At 44.8% G+C, this 15,439-nt stretch overlaps 1 protein-coding gene across 1 annotated transcript in view; it reads right to left on the reverse strand.

Moving 5' to 3' along the window:
* Positions 1–2,868: 2,868 nt before the first annotated feature.
* The window catches only part of klf12b (Kruppel like factor 12b), a 30,789-nt gene continuing 18,218 nt past the window's right edge, over positions 2,869–15,439 (reverse strand). The window contains exons 4-6 of the mRNA XM_062457653.1: positions 11,930–12,065; positions 6,331–6,488; positions 2,869–6,169 (exon numbers count right to left, since the gene is read on the reverse strand). Coding sequence (XP_062313637.1) covers positions 5,988–6,169; positions 6,331–6,488; positions 11,930–12,065 — 476 coding nt within the window. The 3' untranslated portion in view covers positions 2,869–5,987. The remainder of the gene's footprint in view (positions 6,170–6,330; positions 6,489–11,929; positions 12,066–15,439) is intronic.

Genomic DNA, 15,439 nt, shown 5'->3' on the forward strand with positions numbered 1-15,439 from the left:
AACAGTAACATTATCATACCAACCTGTGTTGTTACTAGACCATAGCCTTTAGCGCTTTGGTTAACGCCTGCTGACACGTAACCTGGCAATTATGTCCATTCAAACCACTATTCACTCATTTTAATCCTCACTCACGAACAACATGCCATACTGTTTACTGTATCCCATACAGTTATTCTCTTAGTGCTAAAAATACTCAGTGGATTAACAAAATAAAAGGAAAAAACACATATATAAGGTTTAACAATATCATATGCAAGAGGACATCCTATTCGGTCAGTCAGGATACTTGGCAGGATTGTTGCTGTAAAGCCCATTTTAATACTGTCTGACACGTATACATTTAACAAAATCGAATATCTTCCAGAGAACTTTGACAATAACATATTTTAACCTTGCATGTCCAGTACTATGGAGTGTAATATATGGTATACTGTGGTAATATTGTATTTATGGGAGGTACACTAGCACAGAATAGACAGATCATGTGAAACTTGTGATTTCTCAGGTCTTGGCTTTTCATCATTGAGAGTGTGTCATGTACAGTACCACTCAGAAAAGGTCTGTCTAGTACTCATCCCTCACCACTGCTAGCACAGTGCTAGTGTCTTAGTAACAGCTCAGAGGCGAGGCTTGGGGCTTACACGTCCAAATAGTTTATCGGAGGCTTCATCTGAGAGATCAGGCCCTGTATATCAAACAAGGTGCTGATAATATTGCTTGAGGCAAATAGGAAATACAGTTGGGCATATGTACACATACATACAAGCAACATACAGAACATAATATTACATATTTTATAATACTTCAGAATACCAATTAGGGTAATTATTTACTTATCGCTCATCTTACGTTTTATATATAGTCATGAAGTTCTATCCAGGTCTACCCACAAGGGATCTGGTCGTGTTGCAACCAAACCATACGGCTGAAATGGCAGTGTTAGACTTTACAGAAGACAAAGCTATACAGGAAGGAGTAGTAGCTGCCTTATTTTATTTGGACAGTTTTGTCTTCTTTCTGATCTTATCTTGTCTGTGGAATTTAACACATCTTGTTTTCAATGATTACATTCCCCCTGATATCTGTGTACAGCTCTGTTGGGCCTGCCTGTTCTGTGAGGTTAGGTTTCTGAATGCCGGTGTACGTGATCATGGTGCTCAGATGCCTAGGCTGAAACCAGAACCACATTCCATGCGCATCCCAGCAGCCCACATATACACAAGTCTGATTAAAATTGTGTTCAGTACAAAATGCAACTTTATTAGCCTTCATGCCCCCCATTCATATCAATATACATGTACAGTATAATGTCTGAACGCGGTTCTATTTCACTGCTCCATCAATGAGAAAAACAGAGGGAAAAAAGCAAAAAAGCACTGACAGAATATATAGACTACTTCTGGAGAGAAGAAAGTAAGATATGAAAAGAGAGATAAAGAAAGAAAGAATGATAGAGTAAGAAACAAAGAAAGGGAAACATTTGAAACCTTTTAGAAAACCAATTCGGACTGCATTCTTTTTGCTGAATTCCGAGAGCAAAATCTCCCTTTGAAGCATCGCTGAGCAGTATCACAATTTTTACAGTAATAGTGAAAGCTCAGAACATATTTACAATACACTCACTTTACATAAATACAGGAACAACAATTACTCTACATAATAGCATTAAACTTGAAAGAAAGGCATTGAATTCACTAGTAAAATTTAAAAAGCTGTGTGAAACACAAGATACAGAAATTAAAGAAATATTTCACTGATATAGAACTGTCAGCATTCATCCACTAGGTCCTGACAGCTATCTCGGCCATAGCACATTCTAAAAAAGGCTTCTCCTCAGACTTCAATAAAATGTTGTGAAAAAATCTGACACTCCCAGTAAAGGTCAACCCTATTCGGTGATTCCTTGTTACAGGGTGTGGCCAATATCAGATAACTGGAGAAAGGAAACAGAGAGAATAAAGTTAAGGATTGGAGTAAGTACATCCATTTAATGCAACTACCTTAGGTATTCACACAGCCTGTAGAAAATGTGGGGATACTGTCTTGGAACAAGAGGTATGGCTCAGTGCATTGAAAAGTTACTTAAAGAAATGTTATTTTGCATAACGGTTTCTGTGCTGTGCTTTACTGTAGAACATAATCACTGATAGGAATACATTTGATCATTTCAATTGTGTCTCCGCTGTGTTCGGAATAGTTCTTGTGTGTGCTTTCTTAAGTGTCGTGATAGGAGGCACTATTATATATTATTGCATAACTTTGACCCTGGTTACCGTTACAAAATTATGCCACAGAAGAGTAAAAAGATTTGGTAGAGGTGCGATGATATACTACACCTTGGTTAAACACTCAGTTCATAATCAAGTCATCAAAGGTAAAAAAAAAAAAAAAAAGTAGTTTAAGGAATGCTCATTTTACACCCACTGTGTGTGCCAATCAACAAAAATTGGGTGAATAACTTGATAAAATGCTGATTTGTCATAACCACGTTCAAAAGTTACGTTATCTTCCGCTGTTGTAATCATTTTAGTAAAGAAGGCTAGGCATGAACTATAAAGTGTCTGACCAAAGTGTTACTTCGACCATCTGCTCTAGTTTGAATGCTGGTTCAGCCTAATGGAAAAATAATTACAAAAAGTGAATTTAAAAACAACTTCAAAATAAAACAGAGTGGTCCTACTTGACATTTGATCATTCACTCGTGCACTAAATATTAAAAAAACAGTTTTTAGCATTATCAATAGCCCCATTTTACTGTATCAAATTAGATTAGTTAAGGTCTCTGAAAAAGACTTTTTACGTATAAATGTATTGTCTCCTTTCTACTAATCAAAAGCCCTATTTATCGAATGTATTTACAGCCTGTAGAATTGAGATTCATTTATCTTTTATTTCCACTGCCACATATATTACAACATTTCAAAAGATCATTTTTTTTTACAGAAAATAGTTATACGCAAGGATGAAGTGCCCCTCAATTCATAAATGTTTGAAAGTACAGTATATGTATAATAAAATATTTCAAAGATTATTGTGTATAAATGGACTTAACATCTGAAATAAAATTGCTTGAAAATCATACTTCATAACAAACAAGGTGCTGATGATATGCTTGAGCCAAAATAGGCAATACAACTGGGCATAATCACATGTACACAAGCAACATACAGAACAACATAATATGACATATATTATAATACTTCAGAATACCGATGAGGAGACAAAATTGGGATTATGTGTGTGTTTGACAAGTTGACTAAATGAGTTGTTGCTAAGGTAACCTGTCAAAGGGAAAAGAGGAACAAGTGATTCCTGTGTTTGTGTCTTTCTAGGCTTTCTGATCATGTATCGTGATCAATAAGTACTGGCCTTGATGCAGCTCTCCTAACCCTGTATTGTAGATATTGTATCGGCGTACAACTATATCTTTGTTGTGTGAGGCTATCTTTCAAAACAAAGTTGTGCTTTCCAATGACAATAAGAAATGCGCTCAAGTCTACAGTGTGTCACATTTGATTGGAAATACAATCAGTTAGTTTTGCTTTGATAGGTAACATTGATCATATTGCTTTGTGCTGACATCTAAAAGCTGTTAACGTAGTGTGTTCTCCACCCACAGAACTTGAATCTCCATGGAGATATTGACTGTCTACCCAAAGCGCACAAGCAAAATAAACTGCAGATGATTGTTCATTTTAAAACTGATATCAAACTGTCTGTCAAAGCATAAGTGGTTTCTGTTATGACTGTCAGTAAATAAAATCGGAGTCATTTGTTATTTTGGGATTCCTCTGTGGGCAAACAACAGCCACAATAAAGGAATAAACACCCAGTACTCTGTACAGCTGTTCATCTATCTTGTAGACCACAAGCTTTATAGAATCCTGCAATTACCTCAGCACTGTATGCAATCTATTGCAAAACCTTCCATAAAGTTACTGACATTTCAGGGAGGCTCACATGACACTGTTTTGTTTGAAGAGTAGGTTTGACCCAGAAGACAGCTTACTCCATCGGCCAAAGAAAGACAAATACTGCAGAATCTCAGTGTGCTCTGTATGGTGATTGTGTAGAAAAGCTTCAAAAGGTTACTTTCTATTCCTTCAGACGTTAGGAACTCTTGTCAATGTGACATGTTATACACACTTTATAAGTGGAGGCGACCTACTGTAGACAAGTCTATTCCACCTGCCTCCATTCTCATCACTCTGTCCTGTGTGTATTGCTCTCCTATTGGAGGAACTGACCAACCATCGGACTGTGTTAGACCACTGAGCCAAAGGGGAGGAGCCAGGGACCAGTCTGTGGTAGCATGTCCCAGACAGCCACTGAACCCTGAAACTGTCCTGACCAGGAAGATAGGGACCTTCACACAGTTCCTGCCACAAGTCAGACTCAACAGACCAGATTTCCAGGTACAAGTTAAAACGAGTCGTAGACTAACATGTAAGGGTACATGTGAGGGCTTTTTTATTTAGATACCTCTGTGAATAGAACTTTTAGCACAAGGCCCCCCAAAGTTCAAAATGTTCTCTCTCAAAGGGGGGGCCCATAACTCTAATGGGCTACAGTTATGGGCCCCTCAGTGTGTGTGGTTCCTGTCCTCCAAGTGGACAGTGGATACCAGACGAAGCTGTCACGCCCCGTATAGTAGATTTGCATCCTGCTATCGAGAGGAATCCTCACTACGAGCCAAGCCACAACTCTGTAAGGTGCCAAAGTCTTTTCTCGGATATGTTCCAATGATTGTATCAAAGATTAAATGTACATTTTGGGGGTTCAGAAATTATAAATGTATCGAAGCAGGCATAAACAGCAAGAACAAAAAAGTTTCATATTGAAAAAAAACTATATTTACCCAATAAGATTGCACTTTACTGATTGCTAATCACAGCACAAAATGCACCAACAAAGTTTTTTTTATATAAGAAAACATTTCCAAGAGACTTACGATGGATGGTGACGATAAGATTGGCTACTCTGTCAGACCCTGTTAATGGATCTCAGAAACCTGCTCTCACAGTCCTGAATGTAAAACCAACCGAATATCCAAAACATACAGTACCTGTGCTAACCGGGCCTACGAGGTGAAATGTGCCCGTATGTGTTTTACAAGACAAGGCTGATGGTTCTCTTTTCCTGTTGTAGGGTGTATGCTTCAATCTCATTGGCTGGTTTGCTGGCATTTGGCTGGGTGAAATCTCAGCCCTGGTATAGTCTCTGTATTACTGGCCTGTTGGGGAGCATTGGCCTCTATCCCAGCCTCCGGCTTGAATACCCCAACCTCTACCCCAGCTTCCAGTACTCCTGGGTCTGTCTGTGACTGGGTTGCGCCCTCTGCTGGTTGAAGTAGATAGCTGGGAGAGAGTCAGACAGGGGACAGTGCAACAATTCCGTCCATGACTGGGTCTGACTGTTGGTACATGTCTGTTTCTGCAGCTCAATCCAGATCCAGCCCAATCTCTCCAAAAACATCCACGCAACTAAATCGAATCCGTCTTTCACATTATGAACCCGAAAAAAGCAGCCTTTTTTTTGAAACATCAACCAAAAATAACAACAAAGAGGAAATAGATGCAATTGCGGTTTAGTCCAAAAAAATGAATAGTACAACTCCTTCTTATAAATCTAGATGAAACATTTAATAAGAACAGTGCTGGAAAGGACAGGTTTCCATTAAAAACTCAGAACGACGGCAAAGATCGATCCTCCGGCTTGCTCCTCAGGTGGCAAGGATCCCACCCTGTTCTGCTCTGCGGACATGACCTGTCCTCCACCCTCCTCCATGCCTCTTCTCTCTCAGCGCCGCAGGGAGTGTGTGTCCAGGCCAGCTGAACCACATTCAGGGGAGAGACCCCGCTCTCCGAGCTGTGTGTTTGAGTGTGCCTCTGCTCTGTCTGTGTGAGTGAGTGTGTTGTGTGTCTGTGTGTGTGTGTGTGTGTCTGTGTGTGTGTGTGTGTGTGTGAGGTGCCTCTCTGCAGGGCTCACACCAGCATGTGTCTCCGCCGGTGCAGGGCCAGGTGGTCTGAGCGGGAGAAGGAGCGGTCGCAGTCCGCGCACTTGAACGGTTTGACGCCGGTGTGCTTTCGGTAGTGCCGCGTCAGCTCGTCGGACCGCGCAAACTTCCACGTACAGCCGTCCCAGGTGCACTTATATGGCTTCTCACCTGGAAACAAAACACACACAAACATACACGCACGCAAAGAGCAAGTGTCAGCACATATGCATACCGTCCAGTATCGTCAGGCACGATGCACGATTAGAAATGGTCCCGCTTGTGATACACACATGAGCATGTTGTGTGTTGAGCAGGGCGAGCGTACTGACCTGTGTGCGTTCTCCTGTGTGCTTTTAGATGGGAGCTCTTGGTGTAGACCTTATTGCAGCCCTCAAAGTCACACCTGTGGATGCGTCTCTTCTTCGAGTCTGGAGACTCCGACCTCCTGGGGCGCCGTATGCTCTCAATACTGAACGGTGACATGGAACTGCAACAGCAACATCAATCTCCATGAGTACTTGGTTTTGTTATTGATGATACTTTTACGATTCCCACCACGGGTCCTCAGAGTGGTTGCTTTTCCAGAGTTAGGAAGATAGTCTACTAGCAGCTTGATTGTCATCTGGCTGTTCCTCTGACTGAATTGTTCAAAATGTCAAATGTTGCTTTCTTTGTGGAGGGTCCCTTCATTTTTAAGGTCTGAGACATCCAAGCCTCATCGTACACTGTTAATCAATACGTCTTCTGTTTTTTTTCTACAATGCTCCTGCAAGCAATACAGTTGCTAACGGTAATGATAGCTTGGTAGTTAGCTAGTGCCATCTAATGAATAACAGGTGGAAATTATATTAGACACATTGAACCAGGATAGACAGATTAAATTTTTTCCACTCGCACTCCCCACTGACGAAACATTTAAAAGACTAATTACAGGCAGCATTGTCTAAGACCCTATTTTTGCAACTTAGCTTGGTGTCTATATTGTTATACAAAGGAAACGCCTTTTTTTAATTAATCCAGAACTTGTAACATACAATAAATAAGCAAGAATGTGCTATACGATTATGCTAACTAAGGCTGTAGTTTAACTAGATACTGTTATACATATTTAAGTACACTATGATGTTTGTTAATTAGAATAATTCACCCTGTGCATTTAAATAAGCGTTTTAAATAATTAATAACAAATATTTTACATTTGATTGTTTTCTCTGCTACTGTAACAGTGCAATTTCCCTCCAGGGACCAATATAGAGATATTTGCCACTGTATGGTTCATAAGAGAAAGTCTAAGGTTCAAAAAGGTACTATTAACCACTAGATGGCAGAAGCACACCTCTGTAGACAGCAAAGCACTTGAAACACGAGGTAAGTCAGATCATCTTATCATGCTCAAGCATTCATCAATCGCTAGAACAACATGACAGATTTCTTTATGTAGTTCAAAAAGTGTGTTTGTGTGTGTGTGTGTGAGAGAGACAGAGAGACAGAGAGAGAGAGAAAGAGAGAGAGAGAGAGAGAGAGAGAGAGAGAGAGAGAGAGAGAGAGAGAGAGAGAGAGAGAGAGAGAGAGAGAGGGAGTTTGTATTGGGAAGTGTCAACGAGTGTCAACCTGTATCCTTTGGGTTCATCTGTCCCCACAGCCACAACCCTAACACTGTGTACCACACACACACACACACACACACACACACATACACGTACACACACGTACACACCACATACAAACACAAATACGCACAGGACACACTGTCTGATCTGCCTGTGTGTTCCTTCAGCTCACAGCTCTCTAGATCTACGACTGTTTGGAAAGGTGAAAGCTGAGAGGGGGAATTGGGTGTAGGAGGAGTGAGGAGGGGAGGAGAGGGAGGAGGGGGAAGACAGAGAGAAGAGGGAGGGCTGGTGGACAGCAAGAAGGGGGGAAAGGAGAAGGAGGAGAGAGAGGATAGGGAAGAGGGTGGAGGCGAAGGAGGACAGAGGAGGGGGAGGAGAGAGAGAGAGAGGAAAAGGAGGGCTGGAGAAGACCGAACAGCAGACCTATCTCTTGCTGAGGACTGGGGGGCCATTATGTCTTCTGATTGGTGGAAGGGTGTATTCTCATGGGGGGAGGGAGGGGGGGGGGCAGAGGAACGGGAGAGTGCAAATGGAGAAGAGAGAGGGGGACAAGAGAGAGGGAAAGGGGAAGAAATAAAGGGAGGTGAGAAAAGACAGACAGGCTAAGAGGGAAAAGGTGGGAGAGAGAAGAACAGATAGGAGAAAGGACAAGGAATTTGGAAGGGAAGGAGAAACTGAGAGAGAGGGTCCCGGGAGCAAGGAGAGGAGATAGGGAGCCCAGGAAGGGAGGAAAGAGAGGTCACAGAAACGGAAGGAGAAGGAAAGAGTAAGTAAGAATGGAGAGAAAGAGAAAAGGAGAGAGGGGCTAAGGGGAAGGAAGGAGAGAGAGGAACAGAGACGGTAGCTCGGAGGGTTTTTGGGGGCGGAAGAGAAAGGAGGCGTGGCCAGATCGACTCTCCAGTGAACAGCCCCCACCACACGTGCAGCACTTCCTGTCTCTCTGCTGCAGCACACAAACATACATCCACACATGCTGCGTAGAGACTGCGCGTGTGCATGCGCGCACACACACACACGCACACACTTGGACAGACTCACGCTGTCATCACTCAGACATACACTTAGACACACACACTCACACTTGGACGTGTACTCTGTACACTGGCTTGGACCCCTTCACACACTTGGATGTACACACTACACACCCGTGGACACACACAGTATGCTCAAGGATCACCTGCTGCTTTTGGCTCGCTGCCAGGCAGGGCTGAACAGGAAATGAGCTCATGGGTCAGATATGGGAGTGAACTCCAGGTCCCCCCTCTCCCTCTGTGTCTCCCTCTCTCCTTCTTTTCTCCACCTCTCTCCCAATTTGTTATTCTCTGTCTATTACAAACCCCCGCCCCTCCCAGTGACACACCAGATCTGCAAGGACAGAGCAGCCCAGTAAAAATGAAACTAACATACAAAGAGCAAGACAATCTCAAAAACGACAATTTAACATGCAACATCATAAACTACTGTTTGTCCCCCAAAACGGAAGTTCATAAAGTACAGTTTGTGTGGGAGTGGTTCTGTACAGGGCACATGTGCGTGTGTGCGTCTGAGCGCGTGTGTGTGTGCGTGCGTCTGAGCGCGCGCGTGTGTGCATCTGTATTTGTGCCGCGCAGGGGAGCAGTGGGAGGCTGGTTGACAGTTCAACAGACAGGGAGCAGGGAAGGGGGATGTTTACGGTCTGACTTCATGCCACGGAGATTCCATCATTACGATAGGATTTAGGAAGGGATGAAGCAGACAGGTTCTCACACAGAATGAGCTATGAGCTCCATCCAGCACTCGCCCCGTCAGCTGCTGCAATGGACCTCATGCCACTGCTCTGCAGGATGACTATCCCTGCTAGCAACCGAATGGAAGATCTGTGGTCTTAAGGACACTCCTTGTAGCACACCGTGCTAACGTTGGCAATTAATTTGATCGTAGATTTTACTTTCTGTTTTGACAATGTCATGGCAGCCCATGAACAGCCCAGGGGGGTGGGGGGGGGCGGGGGGTGGCTCTGTTTGTGTCTCAGGGAACCAGGAAGTGGAACTCGGGTCCTGTTTCCCACGGTCCTTCTGTGTTCCTGTGTTGTGTTCCTCCTGTCACCTGTTTAAAGGGGTTTTCCAAGGGACATGGTGGTATTCGCTAACACTGTGCACTTACTGTAAATCTGTTACCTCACAGGAAACGGGCCAGGCGGCATGCCGAACGCTATGCATTTGAACAAGCTAAACACCCCACAACACAATCATTGCTGTTTCATACTACATGCTGAACGCTACTGACCTCAACACAGTGAGAGCTACTCACCGCAGCATGCTGTACGTTATTAAACTACATACAGAACCCTCTCAACACGCTGAACTCTACTTGACACTGCATGCTTAAAGCAACTGAAAACAGCTCAATATTGCCCGGTGAATGCTACCAAACACTAGAAGCTGAATGTGATATACACAAGAAGTTCAGATCAGACAGGAAGAGGTGTGTGTGCAATTTGAGAGACCAACAGGCATTCCTGTACCTGGTTACACTCCCCCCTCCCCACCACCACCCACCCACCTGCTCTACTTGATGGCCTCAGGTCCCTGGAGATGAGCCAGCCATCACCAGAGCCTCTCCCCTCCCTCCCTCCCTCCTTCCCTCCCTCCATCGCTCCCTTCCTCTGCCCCACAATAGCCCATCCACCAGTCCCCAAGGAAACTACATGAATATGGAGGAGTCTGCCCAAGACAGTCCAGACACACACACACCCACTGCCCCCGACCTACCAACGCCCCGCCTCCCTCTGCTCCTCTCCACCTTCTCCCTCCCTCGCTCTCACGCTCTCTTCTCTCTCTCTCATTTATTTATGTTGTTACCTAGGCTTATGGCTGCATGCTGCATGGCTCTCTCTTTCTCTCTTTCTCTCTTTCTCCCTCCCTCCCTCTCTCCCTCCGTCTCCCCTTCTCTGCTTCTCTCATCCTCAAGCTCGATACAAGCTGGCTAAGGACAGTATCAACATGGGCTCTGGGCTCTGTGCAGCTAGGGGCTATTTGGATAGTCTGCTCCTTCTAATAAACACTCGATTTTTCATATGGTTAACGCTAGACAAACTGACAATGTGAGGACGTGACTTGAAACAGGATAACATACACTATACACTCTTGGGTCGGTACTGTACGAGAACACAAGACTGGGTTCTCTCCTGTGGTTAGAACCCACACCATGCAATTCAAGTTGACAACAGAACACTTTGTTTTTTGTTGTGTTGTCGCAGGCAAACATGCATGTCTGTCTTCCTGTTGACAAAAGCTGGCCTCCTTCTACAGCCAGCTGTTCTGGACACACAAACACACACGCACACAAACACACACAAGGGGAGTCTAGTGTGTGGGCAGGCGGGCCCGCCCTGGCAGCCTAGTGCTAAACCTGGCTTGTTGTTTAAATAAAGATGCCAGCCTCTGTTCTCCACTGGCCAGCCTGTATCCACGTGTGGCACTCCAGGGCACGCCTGTCCCTTTCAATAACCTGCACGGAAAACGGAGTCCTCTACATCTGTTTGTGTGTGCAGTGTGTGTGCAGTGTGTGTGCAGTGTGTGTGCGTGTGTGTGCGTGTGTGTGTGTGTGCAGTGTGTGTGCGTGTGTGTGCAGTGTGTGTGCGTGTGTGTGCGTGCGTGTGTGTGTGTGTGTGTGTGCAGTGTGTGTGCGTGTGTGTGCAGTGTGTGTGCGTGTGTGTGCGTGTGTGTGTGGCTGTGACAGTGTGGCATAATGCTGACGACCTCCGTCTCAGCAAGTCTGTCTAAAATGTTGCACATCAAACACACGCACACACACACACACACAAGCACCCATACCTGTGCACATAAGTTTGACCTATATTATAGCTCAATCCCAACACATTAAATGTTCAATATGGGTCATTCCAATATCAAGCCAGGCTTGTGGTCGGTCAGGCAGTCAGCCAACCAAAATGTTGTAACTGAGGACACTTCATTTCAGTTTAACACAAAAACAGAACCTTGAAATAGTTTCCTACTAGTTAGTCTAAATAAAAATCCACTTAGTATTAACATGAGTCTGGCCAGGCTGAATAGGAATTCTCTAAGTTTCTGGACAAGAGGAGAGGATGATGACCGTTAACATAAAATCACAACATGTACAGTATGTCAAACTGCAAACCACACCAATGCAGTACTCTAATACTGTATGACTGTTTTATTAAAAAGGTATTTTGGCTCAGAAATATAATTTAGTCATGTTTAGTCATCTTCTTTAGTATTTCATATTTTAACTTTGTTTACCAGCTCCATGATAACACACACAAGATGACACACACACGGTATATGGTACTCACTCCTGGACTGCGCGGGCTATGGACAGTGCGGTGGAGCCTGTCTCGTTAACACTGTCCAAGGTCACGTTTGGCAGGTCGTCATCATCACTGTCACTCTTTATCTGCCTTGGCGACAGACCGTTAGGGTCTTTGTGTGCTGTGGGGGGAAACAGACACACATTCACACACACACTCAGGGGTTAGAAACATGATATAATATCTAAGACTATTAGGCCAAACTGCAGGTCATTATTTGCTGTCACAGTTGGCAGCCAATTGAACACCAGTTGCACACTCACATACACACACCAGTTGCACACTCACACACACACACCGAGCACACAGCGACAGTGTGACGAGCACGGTTTCATGGCATCTAATCATTAGAATCAACCATGTTCTGTCATTTAGTCATTTTTCTAGTAAATCCTTGTGGGGTTTTTTTGTGCCAAAATACAGTACCAGGGAAGGGTTCTCTGTCAAATAAGTTCTGGTAGTTGTGAAACTGAAAGGAGTGACTGCAGACATAATTCCTTTGTCTCTCCTCTCCTCCTCTACCACCACTTGCATTCTCCTGCTCCTCTAGCCTCTAGCTATGCCAACCAGTCTCTTTCCTGACCACTGTCACAGCTCAGTCTAATTACCTTTGCGTGTGTGTTTGTGTGTGTGTGTATGTGTCTGTCTTGGGGGTGGGACCAGTTCTCACTGTAGACCCCTGCAGGCACTTCCTGTCAGTGGCTGTCAATCAAACTCAATTCCCAGCCTGAGGGGAGGACAGCCTGCAGACTTGGCTCGAGTAGACACACACACACTCACACACACATACACACATGCTCACACACGCTCATACACACACAAACACACCCACATGTACTGTTTGGCAAGCTTTATCAGGCACCAGCGTCTCCTCCCTGTAGATAAGGAGAAGGGCGGAGTAGTGTTCGGGCGTTGCTGTTGTCTCTGAGCAGTGGGTGGGGACAGCTGAAATAGAGATGACCTTACCAGTGTGTGTGCTGCCTGAAGTGTTCAGCCATAAACTTGCCTTTGGTTCTATCCCACTATCACATAATACAGTAAAGATTCCGTGGATCAACAACAAGACTGTACAGAACACACTCTTCCTGTATTACTTAAAAAGAACTTCAGCCCAGTTTTATTTACTGTCTTTGCTCATCCCTTCGTCCAAAATGCATCCAAATTGTTATATTTTGGATTGGCCCATGAAAATTAACTAAAGCAGAAGGCCAATGGCTGCAAGGCCTCAAGGACGACCTCTCCAAGCTGTGACGTCTCTCAACCGTTGTCTGGCTATGTGAGCAGGTCCTGCGGACATACTGGCATCTCCTTAGCATTTAGATCCCCTCCAGGAGCCTTGATACTAACACCAGCGATTCAAGAAAATACTTAGGATGGACTGTAAGCAGACAATCTGCAGTGACACTCAAAATGTGGACACGTGGGTTTGTCGATTTGAGGCATTGGAATGCCGTCTCCTGCTACGTGACATTCATGTTCTCTTGACATAGCCTCCAACCTTCATCTTCCTCTTCCTCCTCCTGCTCTGCCCTCCCAGAACCAACTGGGGTCATTCTGCTCTCTAAATGTGCGTCTGGAGCAGAGAGGGACATGGGGATTATTTGGACTGTCTGCTTCTCTGTTTCACTCTACAGCTTCTTCCTCTTCAACCTGGCAGAGAGCGAGAGAGAGCTCTCACTCTCCCCCCAGTCTCATTCCCTCTGTTCTCTGTCCTCTGTCTCTCGTTATGGCTGGCAATTAGTCAGAAATACAATGTTAGTCAGAAGCCGGGTATTTGGAGCAAAGGACACAAAGGAAAAGTGGTGAAGAGGTGGGCAGAATCCCCGGATTTCTCTCTCTCTCTCTCTCTCTCTCTCTCTCTCTCTCTCTCTCTCTCTCTCTCTCTCTCTCTCTCTCTCTCTCTCTCTCTCTCTGTCTCTCTCTCTCTCTCTGTCTCTCTCTCTCTCTCTCTCTGTCTCTCTCTCTCACACTCTCTTTCTCTTCTGTTGTTTCCAGTCAAGCCCTGTTTCCATGACAACCTCCCAGCCAGAGACAGGGAGACAGCTCTGAAAGGAAGGGTACACGCCCTCATCCAAACGAGGATGGCCAACCTGTGTGTGTGTGTGTGTGTGTGTGTGTGTGTGCGTGTGCATGTGCAATTGTGTGTGTGGAGTGAACATTAGCCACCAGAATGTGCTCTCCGGCTCCAGAGTGATTCTCTAAGCTGAACAACGCTAAAGGCTGGACCCTGAAGCCTTCCTTCCTACTCTCTGCCATGTGTGTGAGGTTAAACACACACAAGCTTTGGTGGACAAGCATCTTTGAGCTTTCATATTGAGAAACCATCATAGCTCCCCTCCACGATAGATGGTCACATGGAGCAAGGTTTGTGCAAGCTAAGGACCGGGTGCTTGGCCACTACATCACTGAAAAGTATTGAATTTCCTCCTGCAATTTTAGTTTATTTGAAATTTAAGTGGGTGTGAACACTCCAGGCTGTTTTTTGCAAACAGGTTTTTTGCAAACAGCTCCGATAATGATGGTTTACTTTGATAATATAATTTTTACAGGCATATTAATATATTGCACTTTTATAATTGGCTGACTGGCTAGATATACTGGATTGGGGAAGTGAATGACTTGTGTGTGTGTGTGTGTGTGTGTGTGCGTGTGTGTGTGTGTTTATGTGTGTGTGTGACAGTAACAGTATGACAGAGTCTACTCCACCCTGTTCTCACCCTGTTCTCCCACAAACATGGAGGAGTAGATGTCTACGTGTGTGTGCTTACTCTGCCAACCATCTTCAATATCAGTCCACACCCTCTTACGCAACCTTTGTTTTTCCTCTCTCCTCTCTGCTCCTCTCCTCCCTCCCTCCCCCCCCTGCTCTCCTCTTCTCCTCTCCTCTTCTCCTCTCCTCTTCTCCTCTCCTCTCCTCTCCAAGGAGACACCGAGCAAACACCCAGCATTTAAAACGCCCATCCGCCAAGCCAACTGAGAGTTTGTGTCCTCGTATATGTGTGTGTGTGTGTGTGTGTGTGTGTCTGACAGGGAGTGACAGACAGAAAATCTAGATAAACAAGCAGTTTAACAACAAACGGTTCCCTTGTGTGTGTGCATGTGTGTGCATGTGTCAATGTGTGGGCATGCATGTGTGTGTGTGTGTGTGTGTGTGTTAGAACCACCCAGTCTTCCTGCCCGCGGTTAGCAGCATTAAAACCCCACCCGGTTGTGAGCCAGACTAAGTCTGGGCAAGCTGGGTCAGAGCAGGAGAAGAACTTTAACCCAGTCGCCCAATCCCAGATATGTACTCTTTTTTGAGGGAAAGATCTTTGGCTGGCCCTGGGTCCTTGGATCTGGGGTTTGAGGTGGTCAGAGGAAAATCCAACTGCTGACATAGAGCCTTTCATCCAAAAAATGTCTTCTCTCAGGAGGGAGTGTTATTGCCCAGGGGGCCCTTTTTCACAGAACACTTGCAAATTGTCTCCCTTGCTTACACGCAATTGCACACACACA

The sequence above is a fragment of the Osmerus eperlanus genome, chromosome 3 (assembly GCF_963692335.1).
Source record: "Osmerus eperlanus chromosome 3, fOsmEpe2.1, whole genome shotgun sequence".
In the NCBI taxonomy this organism is placed as follows: domain Eukaryota; kingdom Metazoa; phylum Chordata; class Actinopteri; order Osmeriformes; family Osmeridae; genus Osmerus; species Osmerus eperlanus.